Raw genomic sequence first — 26,108 nt, forward strand, 5'->3', positions numbered from 1 at the left:
CTCCAACAACGTTGCCGGAGATGGGTGGAGACAGAGGTGGCAACGGTGGATGGTAGAGGAATGACCACCAGTGCCACCGCCGCCACCTCTGCCTCCGACCACCTCCAGCAACGTTGCCAGAGGCGGAAGCGGTGGCAAGTGGTGGCGGGTGGCGGCTCAGATGAACAAATGGCAAGAAGAAGAAGATGAATAGTGTTTTTGCCTTTTATTGATATTATTTTTAAAAAGTTAATCTATTTTTGATTTTTTTAAATATATTACTTTTATTGATATTAAACTCCAAAAGTTGCCCTTATATGCTATTACCCCTTTTTGCAAAGCATGTTAACACTCAGGATCACCTGCCAACATAATAGATTCCAACCCTCTATCAGTATGATCTCACACGACACATCTCATATATAGTAGGACCACCTGCCAACATACACGGTTCAGCTCAAGGTCAAAATTTTTAGGCCCAAAGTATAGTTGGGAGTAGGTGCCAGCATGGAATTGATATCAATTCATGGGCGGGCATTAGTGTATGGAGTGGGGGTTTTGACATTTTGAATGTCAGTGGAATTCAAAAATCTACATTGGCCCTGTCCGTACTTTTCCATATTTTGTTGGCAAAAATTCTTCACTTGCATGCTAGAGGGTAAATGGACCTGCATTCTTATCTTAGTGATGGGTTGATTAGTCCAACCAGCTTGATCAAAGTCTGTGTTTGGTTTGAAGGAAAAAGTAGGAAAAGGAAGAAAAACCTTTACAACTTGTATAATTCTATACAGATCCGACCCGCTGACAGTACTACCGTTCAGCTTAAAAAAAACTCGTGGCAGTTTCAATTTACAACGGTCAGTGTGTAGTGAAAAGAATACATCCGGAGACCGGGATAAGATAAGCTTTCTTCTATGTTGGCGCCTTGGCGGTGTCAGACTCAGACAGAAGGGCACAAGCAAATACCACATCCCGCCACCATATCTCTTAATTATTACAGGTTTTGCACATCAGTACATCACTTAAACATAAGAAGCTTAATCTAATGGATAACGTCGATTTCAACATTGCTTAAACCCTAATCCCTCCCTCCCACTTTCTCGTTATATTACATATACTCTAAAGATTAACCTGGATTTCTTACAATTGTTACCGAGATGCAAGTGTTAGCTTGCAATTCTCCCCTGCAATATCGGCGTTTCGAAAGTCCGAGACGTTTTGGTCGAAGAGAGGTTTGCTTCGATGGAGTTTCGTCATTTTATTCTCAAACAGATGCGCAGACTGATTCTGTCGACAATGTCTCTTATAAGCCTGTCCATATTCAGAGGTTATCCGATTCTGTTCTCAGAAAAAGCCCCAATTCGCTATTGCTTAGCAATTGATATTGCCTATTTTCGTTTTTAGTTTATCGGTTTGCTGGATTGTATAGTCCTTGTTTTGCTATCTGAAACTGGGTAATAGCTCTTTTTTTTTAACTACTAATTCATGGCCCAATCTGAGCTTGAAGTAGAGTTACTTGAACGCTTTATTTTTATCATATGCAATTTTTTAATCGATTCTTATCTTCATTGAGTTTTAGTGGCGTTGCTTATATTTTGGTCATAGATGTGTGCATGAAGAGACCGCTGATGTACGTAAAGCACAAACATCTATGCGTATGATGAACTTGTAGATAGATGGGTATATAGGCAGAAGGACTTAATAATCTTTTCTTTTATAAGATAAAAGGTGGGTGGGCATTTGGTGCAGGGAGATTATGTACGTGTACCTGCAATTGTATAGGTGTTCTCACTTCTATCTCTTTAGTAATGAAGCACTTACGTATGTAAATGTGTGTACTAACTACTAACAAACATGACGGATATGTTTATATGTAGGCTGGATGAAAGTCACACTAAGGATTTCGGTGAAGTAATATGCAACAGCATTCCTTTCACCACTCGGCGCATGTTGTTTGCAAGTTCATTTATGTGCTTATTTTCTCGTCCTTCAAGGTATTTCTCAGGTTCGCACTGTTTGGCACCTAATTCACATTGCATTTCCTTTGTGATTAAAAGAAAAAATTATGTAAAACAATCATTTATTTTTATCTTATGTGCATCTTGGTTAGCATAAATTATGTTGAATGGTGAAATTCATTATTAAGCAGTTTAAAGTTTTCTTTCAAAGGTTCATAGTTTGTTTTTCGCCAAATCCCAACAACATTAGGTTTGATTTGGAAATAGGCTACAATTATACTTCCCAAAACAGATATACCGCAACCTTGAGTAGGATTTCTCTACCTGGTTTGTGCCCATAAAAAACGTTTATAGGTCATAAGTAACAATTGTAAGATAATGAATTGCAAGGAAAACATGCAAGTGCTGTTATAACATAGAGGTTCTCATTGTACAATTTTTTGTTCAAACCTTCTGAGCAGTTTGCTCCATCTGGAAGATGTCTTATACAACTAAGTAAGAACTTCCTAGTTTGACAATTTGACCAACTTTACTCTTCGGACCTATAAAAATAAGTCAGGGCAAAATCTGGAAGAATGTTCATTTGTCTGGTGATTAAGACAATCTGACTGGGCCATAGTTGTCAACACCTTATGATTCATGATAAGATTCATGATTTGAATCATGAATTCTCAGGGTTTCAATTCAAATCTCATGTCTTAATCCTTTTCTCAAAAAAATTTACAAGTATTACTTGAATCTTTTGGTATGATTCATGAATCTTACTGATTGTATGGTTCATGTGATTCAAAATTTCAAATAAATCCAATTGAGACCGGTCCTCTATTTTCTCATTCCTCTGCTTCTTTTATTCTTTTTTCAATGCTATGTGTTTTAAAATGCTTATTTGAATAAGAATTATTTATGTTATTTAAGACATATTTAAAAACCTTGTTGAAATTATTTTACATCATATATTGCTTTGTGAGCCATTATATCCGGGTCAGTTTATTTTCAAGTTAAATTTAATTATATCATCTTACTTTTCTAGTGTTTTTTAATTTTTTTGACAGTTTTTTCAAAACAGAAAAAATCTTATGGTTTACAATAGTATTCATGCTTTGATTCAATTCAACCTTCTCTACGATTTACAATATGATTACAATTTTCGTAACATTGGGCTTGACCAATTTCTTTTCTAAGATGTTTCGTATAGGCTGCTGAATTTGCATTTTTGAGTAGATAGCAGTGTTTGACAATATATGGAGGAATAATCATTTCTAGATTATTTCCAATATTCTTAATTAACTTCAATGGATGGATGAGATCCCGGCATACTTGTTTTCCATGGATTAGGCACTTCTTTTGCCTGTATTTGATGTGTTGGTCTAAGTTGGACTCCATGCATATTTTACTGAATGTATAGATGAATTAATCAATATTGAAAATCAGTTTATGCCTTTGCATAATTCTTTTATCTTGGGCTCCATGGGGCTACACAACAGGGGGTACCCTATCCCTCAAACCCATAATCCCCAACCCTGGTTAAGGCGGTATTATAACCAGGGACCTTGGTACTGCACAATTTGAGTTTCAAACTTTGCACCTGGTGTTCAGAACCTGCAATGCGCAGCAGCTTGGGTAGTTCTGTTTTGATGATCAAGTTTTTTTAAGAACTTATTTTAATCTTGGAAACCGCATAAGTGCATGAAGGGCCATATGCATATTTTACTTCTAATTTTTCTATTTGGATTACAGCCCATGCTTTAGGAGATCCATCTATGACGATTGAAGAAGTAACACCTCCCATATTCTCATCTGGGACGCTCTTTCCTTCTGAGGTTCATTCAGAACTATATCAGTAAATCATTAGAATGCTTATTTTTATGGAATCATACTACAACCCTATGGTATCTTGCTTGCATTTCAATGGAAGGTGTTACTGATATATAGCTACTTGACAGGAAAGAATTGTTAAACTCTTTGAGAAGAACACTTTCTCTGTTGTCAACATTTTTGATGTAACGTTGCGCCCTCAACTTAATGTAACAGGCGTTGTTGAGGTATTTCCTTTCATTACACTTAAAATCCCCTTTATTGCCTTTCAATGGTATTAAGAAAGATCTGAGTAACCAATTCTAGTTTGAGTTGGTTGTATAGGTTTGTAGCTGTGTATCCTTATTCTGCTACATGGAGTGATTTCATGATTTAAAACCTTGACATTCTCTCCTACTTATTTTCTTGTACCAACATCTATCATTCTCATAATCTCATTATGCATTATGCCAGGTTCCTGAAGGAAATGGTTCTGGAGTAGTCTGGGACAAGCAAGGGCATATTGTGACAAACTATCATGGTAAGAGCTAACTGAATGAGTAAATACTTTATCATGTACGAGTATGATAAAAATTCATTTATGACCTCCATTAAATCAGCATGCATCTTCTTTTACCAACTTACCACCTAGTTACTGTGTTCATTTTGTAATTTATTATCAATCTTTATTAGTGGGAGAGAATTGCTCTTGCAGTAAGGTTTGTCAGTCTGTCATTTTCTTTTGTTCTATCTGAAAATTAGGCAAAAACTGATTGATCAAAAAAAAAAAAAGACAAACTGCAACTAAGTACATATAGTTGTCTCTGTTCTAGGATACAAATCAATGGTATGTTTGACTTTTAAGGTGGTTATCAACCACATCCTATTTCTATGCTTACTCCATTTGTAAATTAAGTGGCTCTAGGATAATAGATTGACTCTTCTTTTTCTTCACATGATGTAGTGGTTGGTAATGCTCTCTCAAGGAATCCAAATCCTGGACAAGTTGTTGCACGGGTTAATATCCTTGCATCTGAAGGGTGAGCCTTACAGTGCCCTGAGTTTCTTTCTGAAAAAGCTGAACTGTATTTAAGTTGATGATTTCATGAGGTAGAATATAATTTTCATTTGTGATTCTAGTAGTTTCCAGTTTTCTCACTGATTTTGCTTTTTGAAAGGGTTCAAAAAAATTTTGAGGGTAAGTTGATTGGAGCAGACCGAGCTAAGGATCTTGCTGTCTTGAAGGTTACAACTTCTCTTTCTAAAAAAACTTTAGAATTTTCATGATAATTTAAAATGCCTGTTAAACAGTTTGTTCTTGAGCTTTGGGAACAGTTATTGAAATTTTGTTACTTATCACTGATAATCGATAAAAATGACATTATTTATTACTCATGTTAATCAACTCAATGATTCACAGCATCATCAGAGTTGCTTGATGTTCTCTTGCTATAATTGTTTTTATTTATATATTTCCCCAAACTTGTTTTACTTGGAAGTTTGAAAAAGATCCCTTCTAAGAGGGCATAAAATATGTTATTCAATAGTTTTTTGGGATTTTGTTTTTGCACATATGTTATGGTTACATATTTAATTGGGAAGGTCAATGGCTTGAGGTAGTGAGAAAAGATGTGGAATCTTGTTTTGACAAAGGGTGTTGCTTTCAATGGAGAGGAATTTGAAAATAGGGTTCTTTTAACTATTCCATATGGTTGGGGTAAGGCTCTTTCTGAGTTGAGTTGAGTTATGATTAATATGTTGGTAGTCTTGGGTAAACAGTAAAGAAATACCTCCCTTGACTTTATTTTTGAGAACATACTTATCTCTCATCTATAACTTGTTATAAGTTTGTCATTCCTGTTGCAGTTGTTTGTACTTTTAATGAACCTTACTTTATGATTCATGTTTAAAATAAAAGAAAATGATGTTGGTGTCTAACTATTACTTGGATTATATAAAGAGATGTTTGGGAAATGTAGATATTTTGTATTCTTACATGCTTGGAAATGAAAGCCTATCATATAATATTGCAAATATCATAGATACATTTTGGGATATTGCGATCTTTGTAAGTGCTGTGGGGTTTGTGATACTCCCTTAGTGCTAGGCCTTGTCTTAGTTGAGGCATCTTTGATTAGGCAAGTTTGAAGGACTCCTCACCTAGCTGAAGTTATATAATTTTTTAATCTCATTTTTCTTTCATTGTGTAAAATATCTAGTTATACATAGTTTTCAAGGCGCTGAGGCAAGGCTAGGTGATAGGGGGCGCCCTGTCACTTAGTTGCCTAGGCAGGCATCTAGGTGTTGCTTAGACGATGAGATTTTTTTTTTTTTTTGAATTATAACCTAGGGTAATTCCCTAGGTTCCATAGCAAGCAACAGCCATCTTTCACTATTATTTGTCTATAATCTTCATAAAAATGTATAAACTTCATTCAAAACATAGAAAGTCAACATATTGATAAAAAATGGAAGAGAGAAAAGAAATTTCAGAAAAGAGTAAAAGAAAAGAAAGGATGAAAGAAGAAAATCACTATGTGTTGATTGGACAATTTTGAGTTCTTCCATGCTTATTAGTTCAGGTTTTGAAGTCTTTGAGGGCTCAAGATAGTATACATCTTGATTGAACCCTAACAAATAAGAAAAATAATAAAAGGAAACTAGTATTTTAGCTCAATTTGAATAATTTAGCTTAATAATGTCCATTTTATAATTATAATCTTGATTGAATCCTAATTACCTAGGCATCACTCTATATTTTAACTGTTACCTTGGTATTACCTGATTGCCATAGTTAGGTAGTATATCATAGTAGTCTCTATGTTATATGATCATGGTTTGTTCTTGTATCATTTGGTGTAGCAATAAAATGCATGCCTTTGTTGGGTTATTTGGTTTTTCATTTGATTGATAGCAACATGTTTGTGTTTTATTGGATGATCACAAGAAATTGTTATGACTATGTGGACTCTTGAAAATCATATCACCCAGTCATGCACTCATGGGTGATTATGTGAACTCATCGCTCCACATAGGCTACCTTTGTATTTTTAATATTCCTAGTAAGGTAGTGGATCCTAGAGGTAGTCTCCATTTTATCATATGATAGTGGGTAGTTCATGTATCACTTGGGGTAGCAATAACAAGCATGCACTCATTGGGTAATTTTGTTTTTCATTTGAGTGATAGAATGTCTATGTTTTATTAGAGCGTTGCAAAAAAGTGTTGTTTACATGTGGGCCAGTTGAAAGCAAATCGCCTAGGCATGACTCACAAGGTGAATTGGTTTTAAATTTGATTATTAGCATGCTTGTGACTTGTTGGAGGAGATGGGATGAGGATGGTGTTAACCAAGAGGAGGTGTTTATAGGGGAAGATTAGTTTCTTTCCTCTACTAGACTCATCTTGCACGCGTTGCAGCTGGCATTTGTGGAGTTCGTTTAGGATCTAGTTCCGAAGGAGTTAGTTTTTTTCTTTTTTTTTAGAGTCTTCTTTTTTGCTGGCTTCTTTTGTTAGTGTAAGAAGTGTCTAGGTTAGTCTGTTCTTCTATCCGGTGATTTCTTATCACCTTCCTTCTGCATTCTCTTTTTTAATGGATTTTCTTATTTACTTTCAAAAGTAGTGTGATCATGTGAACTCATTAAAATCAAATCACCCAACCATGCACTCATTGGGTGATTTGCTTTTCTTTTGATTGATAGAATGTTAGTGTTTAATTGAAAGGTCACAAGAAAGTATTGTGACCATGTGAGCACATCACAACACATCCTAGGCTACCTTGGCATTTCTTGATTGCCATGGTAAGGTAGTAGACCTTAGAGGTAATCTCTATTTTTTTTTTCATATATTAGTGGGTTATCTTTGTATCATTTGGGGTAGGAAAATGGCATGCACTCATTGGGTGATTTGATTTTCATTTGATTGTGAGCATGCTTGTATTTTATTGTAGGGTTGCAAGAAAGTGTTGTAACCATGTGAACTTATTGAAATCAAATCACCCACACATGCACCCATTTGACTTTTCATTTAATTGATAGCATGCTTGTGTTTCATTGAAGGTCACATGAAAGTGTGTTGTGGTCATGTGACTTATCATTCAACATGGTATTTCTAAATTGTCATAGTAAGGTAGTAGACCTTAGAGGAAATCTCTTTTTCTTTCATATATTGTAGGTTGTTAGTGTGTCATTTGGGGTAGCAACCATAGAATGCAATCATTGGATAATTTGCTATTTTGTTTGATTAATAGCATGTCTGTGCTTTATTAGAGGGTTGAAAGTAAGTGTTGTGAGTGTTTGTTAACAGGTGTATTATATGTACTGTACATAGGCTTAGTACCTATAGGGGTATTTTCGTAATTCTATAGGCATATTGTTATGTATGGCCAGAATAGTATAAATAGAAAGCTTCACTCGACTGAATTCTTGGTCTCCTGCTCAACATGGTATCAGAGCAGGCCCGTCCAGGCTTAGAAAACAACTAGCTGAGGTCTCTCTCCACTGCTGCGAAGGAGCTATAGTACTGATGCTTGAAGACAAGGAAAATGAAGCTTTTCTAGTGCTGCGGTTAGTCTTCACTGCCGAGTAGGGCTCTGCTACAAGTATGCTGACTGTTCAACTTCCTAGCATAGAAAAAGGGTTCGGCTACATGTATTTTTTGTTGGTAACTGGATTGCTTCGGCTAAGAGGACTGTAGAAATCCATCCCAAATGTTCGAAGGAAGGCTCTGACCTGAAGGGAAGTTCAAGTTCATGACTATACTGCCTATTGCTGGTACTGAACCTTTTTTTTCCCTGTTTATGGCTTCTTGCACGACTGCTAATGTCCCAGAATCTGAGTAGGGACTGTTCCCCTTCTTCCGATTGTATGTTGCCCTAGTCTGCTCTCTAAGGGGCTGTTGATGAACCCTAGAACTTGAGTGATTGTTCGGCTGCCCTAGAAAGTGGATATCAGCCGATTAGGTGTGGTGAATCAACACTTGTATTGCTGTTTCTACTGTGGTTTTTTTTTTGGGGCTGAGAAGCTGTATCAAAGTTGTGAACTGTAGGTCATTCAGACCTGGTTACATTGCATGTGCAGCTCGTATATTGTTCTGTGGACTCCTACACAGTGTAGGTCATAAACCCTAGTACTGCAGCTGTAGTGTTTGTGCTTGGTTCTTTGTGAGGCCGAAAATCAGCAAGTGTCTAGTTGTGGACTGTTGCAACTCTGTAAGACTGTGCTTTGGTTTTGTGTATTTCTAAACTGAGAATCATGAGTAGTGAAGATTCAGCTACATCCGAAATCTCCACAATGCTGAATGGAATGAGTGGGAACAGTGACCTATCCTTCTCTATAGCTGTTGTTCCTCTTGACGGGTTAAACTACTTAGAGTGGTCAAGGGGGATCAAGCTATACATAACTACAAGGGGAAAAGTAGGCTACATAAATGGAAGAATCAAAGAACCACCTTTTGGAAACGCAGAACATGATAGATGGGATCAGGAGAACAGTATGGTTATGTCATGGCTTTTGATCTCCATGCAACCGCAAATAAGGAAGAACTTCATGTGGGCTGAAACTGCAAATGAGATCTGGGATCAGGCAAAGTCCACATATTCTGAACTTCGACACTATGCCAAAATTTATCAATTGCAAGCAACTTCATCTACTTGTAAACAGGGGGAGAGGAGTTTATCAATTTATTATTCTGACCTGACAACTGTTCTGAACCATTACCAGAATATTGAGTGGAAGTGTGAGGAAGATGCAAAATTGTATAAGAAACTTGTCTCACAGCAAAGGGTGTTTGCCTTTTACATGGCCTCAATCCTATCTATGAACCCATTAGAGTACAAATTCTAAGTTCTAAGGATCTTCCTTCAATTCAGGAGGTCTCTGCACTTGTCCAGTCTGAAGAGAGCAGAAGGAACTTGATGAATAGCACCGGAGGGATGCAATTGTATTGGTGGCAAAGGGGGGTCCCTCTACTAGTGGTGGACCTTTTTTCAAGAGAGGGGATCTCCAAAAGAAAGCAGAAGATAAGGAAAAATTGTGGTGCACTAATTGTCAGAAGCCCCGGCACACCAAAGATACTTGTTGGGATCTCCATGGGAAACCGAAGTGGGCTCAGGATTTACCTAAGAAGCAAGGCTCATATGGTATTAGAAGACCCGGGCAGCAAGGTACCAAGAAACACTACATGGCCAATATAGTTATACGGGAGAATCAGCCCTCCACCTCCACTGTGACTCAACCACCACATGGCCAACATAACTACTCTGGATCCGACCCAAGGGAGGATATTGTCAACTCCTTCCGTGACCATTTGGAGCTTTATGGTAAAACAATTCGCCAGATGGATGCTCCTCCCACCACAATTCTTGCATCCACATCAGGTAATCCTGCCACAGCTTTCCATGTTGCTTCTCACAACCTTGACTCTTCATGGATCATTGATTCTAGAGCGTCAAAACACATGATTGGTATGTCCTCTTTCTTCCAAACTTATCACCCTCTTTCCGGAAGAGATAAAGTGAGACTAGCTGATGGATCATACTCTCCCATAGCTGGTCAAGGAACTCTCTCTCTTCCCTTTGGCCTTACTCTTTCTAATGTTCTTCATGTTCCAAAATTTCCTATGAATTTGTTTTCAGTCAGTAGTGTTACAAATTTCTTAAACTGTTCTGTGACTTTTTTCTCTTCCTATTGTGTGATTTAGGATCTGGCCTTGAGGACGATTGGTAGGGGTCGTATGGTTGATGGACTCTATATGCTGGAGAATATGGCTGGCCTTCTTGTTACAAAGTCTATGAGTCAGTTCAAAAGGAGTAAAATGTATTTATGGCATTGTCGTTTGGGTCACTTGTCTTTTGAGTCATTGAAAGTTGTTTTCCCAGAACTGTGTAAGTCCGTGTCTGTTTCCAATTTTTCTTGTCAAACGTGTCAGTTAAGCAAGCATTGTAGAACTCAATTTCCTCAAAGAAATAGTAAATCTGAGTTTCCTTTTCACATTGTGCATTCGGATGTGTGGGGTCCTGTTACTTTACCTTCTGAGAGTGGCTACAAGTACTTTATTACTTTCATTGACGATTATTCCAGATACACTTGGGTATATCCAATGCGCACCCGTGAGGAAGTACCAAAAATTATCCAAGATTTTCAGCGGATGGTCTTCACCCAATTTTAGACCGAAATTCAAATATTTCAATCAGACAATGCAAAAGAATTTTTTCATAGTGACCTCACGGAGTTCTTTGCTTCACATGACTCACTTCACTGGAGCTCTTGTGCCCACACGCCACAACAAAATGGTGTGGCTGAATGGAAGAACCGTCACCTTCTTGAAGTGGCACGGGGTTTACTTCTCCACATGAATGTTCCCAAACGTTTTTGGCTTGAGGCCGTCCTTTGTTCTACATACCTCATTAACCGAATGCCCTCTCATTGGTTAGAGTACAAAGCTCCACATCAGCTTCTCCTTCCTAAGGCCCCTCTTCTTTTTATTCCTCCTCGTGTTTTTGGTTGTCGATGCTTTGTCCAAAACCTATCTCCCACCCGGGGAAAATTGGACTCTCGTGCTATGCTGTGCATATTTCTTGGCTACTCATTCTCTCAGAAAGGGTATCGTTGCTTTGATCTTGTTTCACGGAAATTCTATGTCTCCATGGATGTTACCTTCTTTGAGGATGAGCCCTTCTTTCCAGTTCCTCCTCAGGGGGAGTGTAGGTATGAGGAGAAACTGGTTCAACTTCCTCCTCTCCCTACTCCTCCTTCTCCTTCTCCCCTTTCTCCCTCTGATCCTCCACCTTTCCATGTTTTTTCTTGTCGTCGTAAAGGCCAATCAGGTTCAAGGGCTGAGGAGAATCCAGAAGTCATACCTCAAATGCCATCAAATTCCTTGGGGAAGATTATACTCACTCAGGTAACTTGACTCCTAACCTCCCTGTTGCTAATGATCTTGACCTTCCCATTGCCCACAGGAAAGGGGTTAGGTCGTGCACCACCAAACACCCAATTTCCAACTTTGTTTCCTATGAGAACATCTCACCTTCATTTCGTGCTTTTCTTACCTCCATTGACAGTATCCCTATTCCCAAGAATGTAGCAGAAGCTCTCTCGGTTCCAAAATGGATGAAGGCCATGAAGGAAGAGATTGATGCTCTTCATAAGAATGACACATGGGAACTTGTTGGTCTCCCTAAGGGAAAGGATCCAGTTGGATGTAAATGGGTGTTCACCGTTAAGCATGGGGTTGATGGAACCGTGGAGAGATATAAAGCTCGTTTAGTGGCAAAGGGTTTCACTCAAGTATATGGGGTTGATTATGCAGAAACCTTTGCTCCTGTTGCCAAAATGAACTCTATTAGAGTCATTTTCTCTCTTGCTGCCAATCTGAATTGGGATCTACATCAGCTCAACATCAAGAATGCCTTCTTGAATGGTGACCTTGAAGAGGAAGTTTATATGGTTCAACCCCTCGGTTTTTTGGCTCAAGGAAGTGAACAAAATGTGTGTAAGTTGAAGAAGTCTTTATATGGGCTGAAGCAATCACCAAGGGCTTGGTTCAACAGATTTCATACTGCAGTTCAGGAGAGGGGATACAAGCAATGTTAGTAAGATCACACATTGTTTGTAAAAAGAGTAGAAGGTAAAATGGCTGCCCTAATAGTATACGTGGATGACATAATTGTTACTGGTGACTGGAAGGATGAAATTCAAAGTTTGAAGGGCTTCATTGCCACTCAGTTCGAGGTGAAAGATCTAGGACCCGGCAAATACTTCATTGGGATTGAGGTTGCCTGATCAAAAAGGGGTATCTTCATCTCCCAAAGGAAATATGTCCTAGATTTGCTCAAGGACACGGGAAAGATTGGGGTTAAACCAGCTGACTCTCCCATTGATCCCAACCATAAGTTAAGTGACAGTCAAGGTGAACCACTTAAGGATGTGAAGCAATTTCAGAGGCTTGTAGGGAGATTGTTGTACCTCTCTATGACTCGTCCAGACATAGCATATGCTGTTGGTGTCCTCAGTCAGTTCATGCATGCACTTAGGTCCACCCATCTTGAAGCAGCGGAGAGAGTACTACGGTATCTTGAGAAGTTCCCGGGTGTTGGTTTATTATTCCAGAAACATGGACACTTGAGAGTTGAAATTTACACAGATGCGGATTGGGCTGGATCTCAAAGTGACAAAAGGTCTACTAGTGGTTACTGCACCTTTGTAGGAGGGAACCTTGTTACTTGGAGGAGTAAGAAGCAAACCGTGGTAGCTAGATCCAGTGTTGAAGCTGAGTACCGTGCAATGGCACACGGAGTAGCCGAAGGTATGTGGATAAAGAATCTATTGGGAGAGTTAGGTTTTCCAGTTGATAAGTTCATGACTCTACTCTGTGACAACAAGACAGCTATCAGTATCGCTGCCAACCCGGTACTACATGATAGAACAAAGCACATTAAAGTTGACAAGCATTTTATCAGAGAGAAAATCATCACAGGCGAAGTATGCACTCCATACATCAGCTCTGAAGACCAACTTGCAAACTTATTTACAAAAGAGCTAAACCATTCCATACATCAAGGTCTCTGTGACAAGTTGGGCATGATTGATATCTATGCCCCAGGGGTGTTTTCGTAATTCTGTAGACATATTGTTATGTACGGCCAGAACAGTATAAATAGAAAGCTTCACTTGACTGAAGCTAAGTTTTGTTGAGGCCTTAACTCAGTTGCCTCTTATTCTTCTTCCTCTTCTCCTTCTTCTTCTTTTCTTCTTCTTTTCTCCTTCTTCTCTTCTTCTTCTTGGTCTCCTGCTCAATAGTGTTTAAACACATCGAAACCAAATCACTCATACAAGTACTCACTAGATAATTTGGTTGATTGCATGTCATGTTTTATTGGAGGATCAAAAGAAAGTGTTGTGACCATGTGAACTCATTGCTCCACATGTTAAGCTATCACTGTATTTCTTGATTTGTCAAAGTAAGGGGTGGACCCTAGAGGCATATTTTCCAAGGTGTTGAGGCGACACTAGGTGATGGCTTTTTTTAATAAAACATGTCTTTAACTAATCACTATTAATTGTTGCCTAGTTGTCTTGGTGATTTTTTTTTTTTTGAATAAAAAACATGAATCCTGGGGTGATTCCTTAGGTTCCATAGCAAGCGACAACCGTCTTTTGCTATTTATTGTCTATAATCTTTATAAAAATGTATAAACTTCATTTGAAACACAGGAAATCAACATATTCATGAAAAAATGGAAGAAAAAAGAAATTTCAGAACATAGAGGGGTTGAGCCTCTATTTTTGTCCTATGAAAAGAAGAAAAGAAAAGAAAGGATGAAAGAAGAGAATAATCAATATGTGTTGATTGGGTAAAATTTTGAGTTCTACATGTTGATTGAACCTTAACAACGAGAAAAGTAATAAAAAGAAACTAGTATTTTAATTTAAACTGAATTATTTAATTTAATAATGTCTATTTTATTCTAAGTTGGTCCTTTGCCCCATCTTGGAGTTCCTCGGGTGGTATCCTCATAATCTGGAAGAATGAGGAAGTGGACTATCAGGAGGAGTTGATAGGACAATACTCAATATCAATAAAAGCCAAGAGGATGAGTGATGGAAGGATGTGGGTGCTGACTAATGTGTATGACCCGAACTCATATAGAGAGAGGGATACATTCTGGGGAGAGTTAGCCGCAATTAGGGGCCTGTGGGATGGTCCATGGTGTTTGGGTGGGGATTTCGATGTGATAAGGTACACAAGTGAGACAAACAATCCCAATCAGACCATAACAACAAGTATGAGACATTTCAACTCCTTGATTGAATCCCTAGAATTGAGAGAACCTACCTTGTTGCAAGCCTTCTTCACATGGTCAAATTTTCAGGAAAGTCAAGTCTTCTCAAAACTGGACAGGTTTCTTTTCTCTTTTGATTGGGAGGAGTTGTGGGGAAACTTAACACTAAAAGCCCTCCCTAGGGTAACCTCGGACCATTGCCCTCTAAGCCTCTACCAAGAAAACCTTATTGGAGGCCCCACATCCTTTAGATTTGAGAATGTGGCTGGAAGTTCCAAATTTTTTGTAAAAGGTAAAAGATTGGAGGTCAGAAGGTGGAATAGGGGCTAGAGAGAAGGTGGTGAGATTCACCAAGAAGTTGAAAAGATTGAAGGAAAAGATCAAGGAGTGGAACAAAGAGGAATTTGGAAATCTTGAGGTATTAAAGGAGGATTTAGCTAGGAAAATAGAGGAGTTGGATCAAAAGGAAGCCAATAAAGAATGTGGGCCGGAGGATAGAGCCGAAAGATGGAATTTAAAAGTGCAACTAGAGGAGATCCTAAGGAAAGAAGAAATTTCTTGGAGACAAAAATCAAGATGCAAATGGCTTTTGGAGGGGGATGGAAACACTAGATTTTTCCACTCCCTAGCAAATGGGCAAAGAAGGAAAAACCAAAATCTCTAGTATAGAGGTGGAGGGAAGAGAAATCAACTCAAAGGAGGAAATTGAAAGGTGCTTTGTGGATCATTTTAAGTCAATCCTAGGTTCCTCTATTGAAAGCAATTTGGAGTTGGGAGAATTACAGTGGGATAGAGTGCCAGAAACCAAAGCTGCTATCTTAGAAAGAGCCTTCAGTGTAGAGGAGGTCCATGAAGCAATCTTCTCAATGGACAGATCAAAAGCTCCAAGGCCGGATGGTTTTTCAATGGCTTTCTATCAAGATTGTTGGGAAATCTTGAAGGATGATTTAATGGATGTCTTTGTTGAGTTCTATCAAAATGGGAAACTCTCTCCAGGAGCAAATGCAACACTTATCACTCTAGTGCCAAAAAAGAAAGAGGCCAAAACCCCTAAGGATTACAGACCGATAAGTCTTGTGGGTAGCATGTACAAGATCATTGCTAAAGTTCTGGCTGGTCAGTTGAAAACAGTTTTGCCATTTGTTATTTCACAGAACCAATGAGCTTTTGTAGAAGGGAGACAAATAGTGGATCAAATCTTAGTGGCAAATGAATGTGTGGTAGCTAAGAAAAAACAAGGTGGCAAAGGTTTGGTTTGTAAATTGGATCTAGAAAAAGCTTATGATATGGTGGATTGGTCCTTCTTGTTGAATCTCATGGAAAAGATGGGTTTAGGTGAAAGATGGAGAATGTGGATCAAAGAATGTATTATCTCAGCACACTTCTCTATTCTCTTAAATGGGGTAGCAAAGGATTTCTTCTTGGCTAAAAGAGGACTGAGACAGGGTGATCCCTTATCCCCATTCTTATTTACTATTGTGGCTGAGGTTCTAAGTAGACAAATCATCAAGGCTGACCAAGAAAATCAGTTTAAAGGCTGGAGGATTGATAGTTCAAAAGTGGTGGTGTCTCACTTGCAATTTGCAGATGATACAATCATTTTCTATGAGAGTTGTGGTGAATCCAGTTTGAGGAATCTGAAAATTTTGGTGGACAAGTTTCAACAGGTCTCCAAACTAAAAGTAAATTGGGGAAAAAGTTGTGTAACTGGAATAAACATATGGGAGGGTGACATCCAAGCCATGGCAAATTTGCCAGGTTGTGAAGTGAAAAGCTGGCCCTTGGAATACCTAGGTTTGCCATTGGGGGGAAACCCAAAAACTAAAAGTTCTTGGAAGCCAATTTTAGAGAGATTCACAAAGAAGTTGGCAATGTGGAAGAGAAATTACATTTCCCGTGGGGGTAGAATCACCTTGATAAAATCCACCCTAGCAAACTTGCCTACCTATTTCCTTTCCACCTTTAAAATCCCAGTGAAAATAGCAAGGAAGTTGGAGAAGATAATGAGGGATTTCTTGTAGGAACCTGGTGATGAAAAGAAGGATCATTTAGTGAAGTGGGAGCAAGTCTGTAAACCTAAGGAGCAAGGTCGCCTAGGTATTGAGAACATCTTACAGAAAAACAAGGCCCTTCTAGGGAAATGGCTATGGAGATTCCCTCGTGAAGAAGATAGGTTGTGGCACAGGGTCATTAAGAGCATTCATGGTGAAGCAGAAAACAACTAGGATGCAAAATTAGCCTCCAATGCAGCTTTGAACTCCCCCTGGAAGGCAATCTTTGAGGTACTACCAACTTTTCTTCAATTTATTCATCTCGGTGTTGGGTGTGGCAATAAAGTTTTATTCTGGGAAGACCTTTGGGTTGGGGATTTGCCTTTTAAGGATAATTTTCTGGACCTCTACTCTTTATCAAACCTTAAAAACAAACCTGTTGCTAGGGTTGGCATACTTTCAGATTTGGGTATCTCTTGGGACTTTGGCTTCAGAAGGGGGCTAAGGGAAAATGAATGTGAATCCCTATTGCTTTTGCTTTCAACCCTTGAGAAGGTCTATTTAGACCAAACTACAGATGATAGTAGAGTATGGTCCCCAACTCCTAATGGTTTATTTTCTTGTGCCTCTTTCTTCGGTCTACTCACTCATTCTAATCCTTTGGGGGTGAACTTTCCAGTGAGAGAAATCTGGTGTAAACCGATCCCTCCCAAAGTGCAAGCCTTTTGTTGGGAAGTGTTCCTAGGGAAGGTTAATACTTGTGATGTGCTACAGAAAATAAGGCCAAATAAATGCCTCTCTCCTCATGTGTGTGTCATTTGTATGGATTGTGGTGAAACCCTACCCCACTTACTCTTATCCTGTTCTTTTGTTTCTTGTATTTGGGAAATTGTTTGTTCTCTCTTTGGATGCAGATGGGCTCCTCCACAGGATGTGGTAAGTCTATTCAATCCCTCCCTCTTGAGGCAACAGAAGAAAAGAGGAAAGTGCTTATGGAAGGCAGCAAGAGCTTATGTGGTTGGGACTATATGGGAGGAAAGAAACCAAAGAATTTTCTTTGGAAAAAGTAAATCAAAGGAGGAAGTCATTGAAACCATAAAAATCAGAACTGCACATTGGGTGATGACCATGGATCTATTCAAAAACTTCTCTACAAATGAGATTCTAAGAGGCTGGACTGAAATAGCATAGACAGATGTTCCCAAAGAAGTTGTGAGAGTGGAGTGGAAGCCACCTGCACTGAACAAATTAAAACTAAACTTTGATGGGAGTTCCTTCGGCAACTTGGGAAGGGCAGGTATAGGAGGTGTTATTAGAAATCATCTAGGTGAAGTTGTGGCACTCTTCTTGGGACCAATAGGTATTGGTGATTCAATACAGGCGGAATCGTTGGCTCTACTTCAAGGCTTAAAGATGGCTGAGCAGATTGGTACAACTGACTTAGAAATAGAAGGACTCACTGCTGGTCATTTCTTGGGCTAAAAACATTACATCAGCACCTTGGAAGCTATTTACATACAGAGAAATTAACATAATTGCAAGGAAGTCAGTTTGGCTGGATCAAAAGGACTGCAAATGGGTTGGTGGACACTCTAGCAAAACAGGGGGCTAATAGATCTACCTTGTACTGGGCAGCAGAACTGTAAATGCTTTGTAGTGTTTGCAGATTGGGTTAATGCTTTCTGCAACCAATATCTATTGTATTTCAATATTTCTCTGTTATTAATAAAATCCTTTTGCTGATAAAAAGAAAACTAATGCCTATTCTATTATTATATTCTCAAGAAGATAAGAATATAAAAGTATCCAAGAGCAACATGTAAAAAATATCTTGGTGATTAAGTGAGGCAACCCTCAATGAGTGCCTTATCGCCTAGGTGGTTTCCTTGACAATGGTTATACTTCAGTGTCATTTGTTTTTGGATTTGTACAATTTTTAATTCCATTTGTTAATCAGCTACTTCCCTGCCTTATTGCTATAACAACACCATGCCATTAATTCCCTAGATAAACAAAGAGGATTTATTTTAGACTATACCAAGCTTTTAGCTGTAACATGTCAGAGTTTTATAGCATCATTACCATCTCATGCAAAGAGATATGTTTTTTATCCATACATGTAATTTTATAGACTGAAAAGCTATTACTTTCATGGATCTAGTTCTCTTTTATCATGAATACAAATACGATAGTTACTAATGAAAAAAATAAAAGAAATGACGTATAGCATCTCACTTGTATCTTGGGTTATAAATATTTGAGTAATATACTGAAAGTAAATGTTGCAGATGTTTCTTGACATGTTTGTGATACCATATTAAATTCTCTTGCAGATCATATAGAGATTCCTTTTCCTTGTATATCAGGAATTTTTTGTCCCCTAAATTTCCATTTTCCCTTTTCAGTTATTGTACAGGGGTGATTTCTCTGTTGGGTGCCAAGTACTGGGATTAATGAGGATTACTTCGTAAACATTGATCTCTTTATATTTGCAGTTCTTTTGGTGGATGAGTGTTGCCCTTTCTATATCATTTCTTACCTCTTTATATCCTTTTTTCTTGATAATCTTTTAGTGGGTACTTGGCAAGAAAAGAGGAAAACTTACATATGTTTAATCATCTTTCTGTCAAATCAGAAGAGAAGCATATCCACAGTTGCTTCTGGATTTGATGAAAATAGCAAAAAAAAGAAAAGCATATTTTGTCTGTCATTTACATCAAAGGAATCACAGATTTTGACTAATTCTTCAAATGTTATCAAGAAATGCACTAATTTTGCATTTGGTTTGTGGTATGGAAATGGAACTGATTATGGATATCATTTTGTTGTCTTGGTGTTCTTATCTTTATTGTTACAGGTAGAAGCACCTGAAGATTTGCTAAGGCCAATCATTGTGGGGCAGTCAAATTCTCTAAAAGTTGGCCAGCAGTGTTTAGCAATTGGAAATCCATTTGGTTTTGACCATACCCTTACTGTTGGAGTTATTAGTGGATTGAATCGTGATATTTTTAGTCAAACTGGAGTAACAATTGGCGGGTGTATTCAGACAGATGCAGCCATCAATCCAGGGAACAGGTTTTCCAGGAAGCTCTCATTCTGATGAAACTATATATATATTTTGAAACTGAGAATAGAAAAATTGAGTTGCTCATCTTCATGTGACAACCAGAATTGTTCATATTCCAAAAAAGTTCCTAGGTTACATGATTTGCTAAAGATCCCACTATTGACTTGCTTTTACCAAAATTTAAGCTTTTTCCTGCAGATTAAACTTTAATTTCTGTTAGAATTAGGATGGCCACTTACGTTTTACAAATTTAATCTTTGACAATCAATTTGTCCCTCACATCTTGAGCATCATTCCTTGGAATTATGGGATCCTTTATTTGCATTTGCAAATGAACATTTTTTCTGTGTACATGCATCTTGCCTATATCTGTTTCTTATCTTTCATATTTTTGGCAGTGGAGGCCCTCTACTGGACTCAAAGGGGAATCTGATTGGGATTAACACAGCAATATTTACTCAGACAGGTATGATTCTGATTAATCAGTTATTTATTCCTAAAGTTCCATTTATTTCACTTTAAATTGCTAGGGAAGAAAATCAGATTGAAATATTTGATCTATAATTTTGCCCCTTTTATGGGGGAAAACTCCGTTTTCTATGCATTTACAACAAGACCTGCTAAAAATGGTGGAAAACAGTTTTTTTTTTTTTTCCCATAAAATGGGTGAATATAATAGCAAAAACATTTCAATCTGAAAAAATTTCTAGTCCCTTTTACATTGTGGCCCCGTTCGTTTGCAGGTAAATATGCATGGGAAAGTTGGTCAATGGGCAACTTTTTCCCATTGACCAACTTTCCTATATTCTTTTTGCATTAAGCAATGGGCCCCACAGTAAAGTTACCCTTTCCTGGGTAAAACTTACGCATCTACCCAGCTGGGAGAAATTTTTACAAAACCTGATGGGACCATTTTACCCATTTTAATAGTTTCTTTTTGTGGGTAGAAATGTCATTTTATTATTTACCTGGGAATCCTAAAAATCAAAAGAACCTGGGTAAGTGCACTTACCCAGGAAAGCTGCACTGTTACAAACAAACTTGGCCTGAAAGAAACAGAGCCTAAGACTTTAGGCTGTGTTTGTTTTGAAGGGAAAGGTAGGGAAGCCTGTACAAACCAAACATAGCCTGAAGGAGTAGAATTTTTTTTACTCTGAAAAATCTCAGTTAAGTTTTTGCCCTTTCTATGGCAAGAAGTTTTCTGCCCCTTCATTGAAACAAGCACAACCTAATTTAAAAAGAAGTTAGAGAAACTGCAACTTCAACTCATTTATAGTCATATTGAGGGGAGTTAAATCGGTGCCAGTCAATTTTGCAAATAAATTTGCTCTAACAGGATGGTTTGTTCTGTTAGGTGATGGGTACTAACTGCCCTAGCATTCTCACCAAAGATACTTAATGAGGGACTTTCCAACTGAAAAGTTCCTATAAACCTAGGGACTAGGGACTACTACTTAAGATACTCAATTTTCCATTTTTGTTGATATGGCAGGAACATCTGCTGGTGTTGGTTTTGCCATCCCATCTTCAACAGTACTTCAGATAATACCTCAGTTGATACAGTTAGGCAAAGTAAGTTAATCCCCCTGTCTAATTTGGCAACAATACTTCAGATACCTCAGTTGATCCAGTTTTCCATCCCATCTTCAGATAGGCATAGGAAACTGATTTCTATTTATTGATTTATTTGGAAATTTGAGCTCCTCTGCTTTAATTTTGCTTCACAAACTTTGCCTCTTGGAACTATGGCTACATTTTGCATCATGCAGTTGGGCCATTATATGTATTCCCTATGTCTTGCACGAGGTCTAAAAGCTGTGGTTGTTTTGTGGCCCATCTGTGTTTTAGGTCATTCGAGCTGGTTTGAATGTTGAGGTTGCTCCAGATCTAATTGCAAATCAACTGAATGTTCGAAATGGGGTTCTTGTTTTGCAGGTATGTGCAACATTATAAATTCTTTTAATCATCTTATCATTCTAGAATTAACGGTTCTATTTGACAGGTTCCTGCAAATAGTCTTGCAGCTAAGGCTGGTCTACTTCCAACAACAAGAGGCTTTGCTGGCAATATAATTATTGGGGATATAATTGTTGCAGTTAACAGCATACCTGTAATTGCCTTTTATTCTATCTCTAATCTTTAGTATAAAACTTGGTTTATTTTTCTGTTATTCTTGACGAATTCTTGCATTTAGATAGAGGTTGGCAAGAAGGCAGACCTGGAACTGTGTCCTCTGGCTTTTCTACATTAGAGGGTCAAGACCAAAACTCTGTCAGATCTACCTGAAAGCAAGGTTCAAAGTATCAATACTTATCGGCCTGTATCGACCAATATGTATTGTGCCAATGGCTTCCCGATACACCCCTCCAGGGGTTGTATCGATACGTATCGACATTGCTTAAATTGAGCCCTTCCAAAAAGGCCCCGACTCTATTTTTTTTTGCCAAAAAACACAACTAAATTTCATTACTAGAAATATCAAGTACTTACATCCTATCCTCCATCAGTACCTCCTTCTGCAAGTAGTTCTTTTGTAACTGTTTGGAGGAAGGGCGTGAATTTTAATGAAGATTGTATGTGCTTTTGGCTGGACAGGTTAGAAACAAAGCAGAGTTATCCAAGGTTTTGGATAACTACAATGTGGGGGATAAGGTCCTACTCAAGGTTCAGAGGGGCAGTGAGAATTTAGAGTTGCCTATAATTTTAGAGGAGAAAAGTTCCTAGCAGAAGCGAAGGCTGGTTCCTCCTTCAGAATCTGGACAGTTGATTCCAACAGATGGAGGGTATTCGTTTATCATTATTCTTTCGAAATGTATTCAATTGAAGTTTTGAATTATACAGAGGATAAACGCCGATTAATGGGTAATGTAAATTTGGAAGATGGGCTAATATAGTAATGTGAAGAAATTGCTGTTTGTTTTTCTGTCATTAAGGTCTCTAATATTGAAGTGATGTCTTCTTATAACGTCTTCACCTTTTGCTTGTCAGTTTCTTTGGGGTCAGTATATCTCTTTTTTAGGTCTATATACTTCCATTTCCTCTCGATGAAATGGACCTCTGGCTCTTTGATATCGTCGAGCTTTTTGCCATCTTTTTTCTTAGAGATTTAACGCAATGCTGCCTGCAAGCAAAATCAACCAGTAGGGCATGGTTAACTATATACCGATTGATTAAGTGGAGTAATTTCCACTTTTCAATTGCTAAAATTAGTTCGGTTGTCAAAATTTCGGTCTAAAGTTCGATGGTTTCCGTAAGCCAGAGAGGTGTAGTTGATACAACGAGTTATGTACCCCCCCCCCCCCCCCCCTCTCAATCTAATTCAAGTCTGAAGCATTCTGTCTCTCGCATGAGAACCCAATCCAATTCATGTAAATCCCTATGTGGGAAAAGCTAAGTCATCTTCTCCGGCGAAAAACTGATCGTTTCTCTTATCAGGACCTTCTCCAAATCCACGCCCAACTCATCACCACTGGCTTCCATGTGTACCGGTCATGGCTTCTCGCGTTCTTGGAACTATGTGCATCAAATCCTTCAGCATTGGATCATGCAACTGCTCTTCTGCGCCACATAAAACACCCTGATGTTTCCCTGTGGCGTGTTATGATCCGGCGATATACTTCGGATGTCAACCCATACCACTCTCTCTCCTTCTTCAGAGACATGCTTCGGGTTAAAGGGGATGCCCATCTCGATCCATTCATCTGTGCTTCAGTGATCAAAGCTTGTGGAAAAGTAGCAGCAATTCGAGAAGGAAAATCGGTTCATTGTCAAGTTCTTAGGATTGGACTGGATTCTAATGTCAACATACTGAACACTCTCATTCATTTCTATTCAAATACAGCAAACTCTATTAGCAGATGCTATACCCTATTTGATAGGATGCCTCAGAGAACCATCGTGACAGTCAACTGCATGATTTCTGGGTGCATGAAAAACGAGCTCTTCGAAGTGGGTTTGAGATTATTTAATCAAGTCCAGGGCGGTTCCTTTGAATTGGGAATGAAGCCGAATGATGTTACGTTGGTGATTTTGCTATCTGCCTGTGCTGAATTTGGTGATTTGGGCATTGGAAAATCCTTCCATTCGTACTGCTGCAAGGCAAACCTCTGTTTGGAAATCTCAACCTGTAATGCACTGATTAATCTATATTCCAAATTTGGTTTCATGGAGGAGGCTACAAGGCTGTTCGGGGAAATGCCCCAGAGAGATTTGATCTCATGGAATACCATAATCAAAGGGTATGCCGAGAATAACGATTGTAGAAAAGCATTAGCATTGTTTAGGGAGATGAGAGGTGGAGACCTTGAAGGTGATGGTATAACTCTGATTAGCTTGCTTTCTGGTTGCGCTCAGAGTAGAGATCTTGACATGGGTAAGTGGGTGCATGCTTATCTGAAGATACGTGGACTGGCTATCACCATTCCTGTTGGGACTGCTCTGATTAACATGTACTCAAAGTGTGGTTTGATAGATTTTGCTAGAAGAGTTTTTGACGAGTTATCACATAAAAACATTGTATCATGGAATTCAATGATACATGGTTATGTGGAATGCGGGCTTTTTAAAGAGGCTTTCGGGCTTTTTGATCTGATGCGATGCCAAGGGCTGAAACCGGATGAAATAACAATGCTAGCTCTGGTATTGGCTTGTCGGAATTCTGGACAACTGAATCATGGCATTCAAATCCATTCTTACATAGAGAATAGTGGACTTAATGGGAAACCCCTTCTGGATAATGCTCTTATAGACATGTATGCGAAATGTGGGAGCATGAACAGAGCTAAAAGAGTCTTTGATAAGATGAAGATGCTTCAAAAGGATGTATTCTCATGGACATCGATCATTGTGGGACATGCCATTAATGGTCAAGGAGAAGAAGCTCTTAATGCTTTCCAGCAAATGCGTGCGGCAAACATTAATCCAAATGCTGTCACGTTCATTGGAGTATTGTTAGCATGTGATCATGCTGGCTTGGTGGAGGATGGGTTTCACTTGTACCAGAGTATGCTTAAAGTGCATAAAATTGAGCCCAGCATAGAGCACTATGGGTGCATGATCGATATGCTGGCAAGAGCCGGTTTGCTGGAGGAGGCACATGAGTTTGTTAAGAACATGCCAATCGAACCAAATGCAGTTGTGTGGAGGATGTTAGTTAGTGCTTGCAGGATTCATGGGGAGGTTGATCTTGGATTGAGCTTGGTGGATGGGCTGTTAGAGACGAAGAAGTTGCGAGGTCCTGAAGAGTATGTAATTTCTTCTAATGTTCTTGCTGAAGCAGGCAGGTGGGATGATGTTCTACGTGCTAGAAGGTTGATGCTAGCACAAGAAGTCATGAAAAAACCGGGAAGAAGTTCAATTTCAGCTGTGACAGAGTGATTCTGGTCTTGTATATTGCCTCTAGGCTCTAGCTATGGTCAAACACTTAAGCTTGTGATGGTCGCCATTGATCGACTATGCTTCTCGTTACAAATTGATTTCAAAGACTGCGGTGTATAGTTGGAATTGTGGTACCCCCCACAGCATTGGATGCTTTTAACCATTCGGTCGGTCGATCCGTCGGTATTTGGACATTGCTATGAAGATTCTGATCTGAGAACAGAAATGGTCGTGGTTTTTAAAACCTAACCGGTCAGGGGTCCGGTTATCGGTTCAAATGGTCCAACCGTTCGACCCTAACAATCGGCCCATTTGACCTGAACGGTCGGCCCGTTCTGGCAAAAAATTAAAAAATTAAAAAATTGAAAAACGGTAAAAAATGTTCGAATGGTTTTAATGGTTAACTGGCTGATTCAGCAATTTACTGATCAAAATCAACGGTTTTAGGAAAAAAACAATTTTGAGGAAAAACGGAACTGGTCAGGTGACCGGTTTCCAGTTTTTCCTGTCCGACCGTCCGGTCTGGTCCGGTTGTGAAAACCATGGAAATGGTTATGGTAAAAGCATAATCACATTTACTTGGACCCCTCCAAAAGATCCTAGTCCTAACTGGACACAAATAACATTTTCGACTATTTTAGTGACATTGGGACTTTAGGTGGATAGAGAAGGGAGAGAAAAATAACACTTTTGACTTACTTTTAATGTTATCACCATTGTTTCTTGTTAATTGTCCTTTTTAAAAACATAAAGTTGAAAATTTTGTTTGAATGTTTCAAAAACCATGGACCAATGTAAAATCTCTGAATGTCAGGCTTCAATTGGAAAAATTTTAAGCAAACACGCCTTAATATTCGTGCTCTGAGTGCACTTTACTCCATCAAACGCAGCTAGAGTATGCTTGGATACCATCTGTAGAGGAGCAGAGGCAAGTCATGAAGAGTTAACATCATTATCCATAAGACTTCATTGATATATCCTTTTCAAAAATAGAATAGAATAAAATAAAAACTTCATTGATATACGTTTTTCATTGTCAGTAGACTCTTTCTCCTTCGTAGCCGTAGGTGAGAAGTGTAGTGAAGATTTTGAGGAAGTTGGTTTCAAAAGAGGTCTCATTACATCACTTAAACCGAACTACCCAAGCTAAAGAATGTAAA

General features: G+C 38.6%; 2 protein-coding genes across 3 annotated transcripts; both read left to right on the plus strand.

Annotated features, from left to right (window-relative positions):
• Nucleotides 1–822: 822 nt before the first annotated feature.
• On the plus strand, nt 823–22,500 carry DEG8 (Trypsin family protein with PDZ domain-containing protein). Of its 2 annotated transcripts, none has more exons than XM_088984200.1 (13): nt 823–979; nt 1,857–1,984; nt 3,675–3,757; nt 3,881–3,979; nt 4,206–4,272; nt 4,696–4,771; nt 4,910–4,976; nt 19,363–19,580; nt 19,971–20,038; nt 21,065–21,144; nt 21,421–21,507; nt 21,575–21,682; nt 22,168–22,500. In XM_088984200.1, the coding sequence occupies exons 1-13, from the start codon at nt 894–896 to the stop codon at nt 22,294–22,296; spliced, it is 1,296 nt and encodes a 431-aa protein (XP_088840326.1). In that variant the 5' UTR covers nt 823–893; the 3' UTR covers nt 22,297–22,500. The 2 variants fall into 2 exon arrangements, with proteins under 2 accessions (XP_088840326.1, XP_088840325.1); XM_088984199.1 differs by having other exon boundaries at nt 831–1,306.
• Nucleotides 22,501–22,950: 450 nt separating this feature from the next.
• Nucleotides 22,951–24,948, plus strand: LOC148854226 (putative pentatricopeptide repeat-containing protein At3g05240). The gene has a single exon (XM_088984829.1). It carries the CDS (start codon nt 22,951–22,953, stop codon nt 24,946–24,948), a length of 1,998 nt encoding a protein of 665 aa, XP_088840955.1.
• Nucleotides 24,949–26,108: the final 1,160 nt, after the last annotated feature.

Source organism: Nelumbo lutea, chromosome 4 (genome assembly GCF_056320005.1).
Source record: "Nelumbo lutea isolate HS-2025 chromosome 4, American lotus-T2T, whole genome shotgun sequence".
Lineage (NCBI taxonomy): Eukaryota > Viridiplantae > Streptophyta > Magnoliopsida > Proteales > Nelumbonaceae > Nelumbo > Nelumbo lutea.

What these genes read in the sequence shown, in the direction of transcription:
- DEG8 (XM_088984199.1), top strand. Translation starts at nt 1,137, where the DNA reads ATGCAAGTGTTAGCTTGCAATTCTCCCCTGCAATATCGGCGTTTCGAA. An exon ending in AGCAATATTTACTCAGACAG is followed by an intron (nt 20,039 to 21,064) that starts GTATGATTCTGA and finishes TTGATATGGCAG; the next exon opens with GAACATCTGCTGGTGTTGGT. An exon ending in TTGCAGTTAACAGCATACCT is followed by an intron (nt 21,683 to 22,167) that starts GTAATTGCCTTT and finishes TTGGCTGGACAG; the next exon opens with GTTAGAAACAAAGCAGAGTT.
- LOC148854226 (XM_088984829.1), top strand. Translation starts at nt 22,951, where the DNA reads ATGTGGGAAAAGCTAAGTCATCTTCTCCGGCGAAAAACTGATCGTTTC.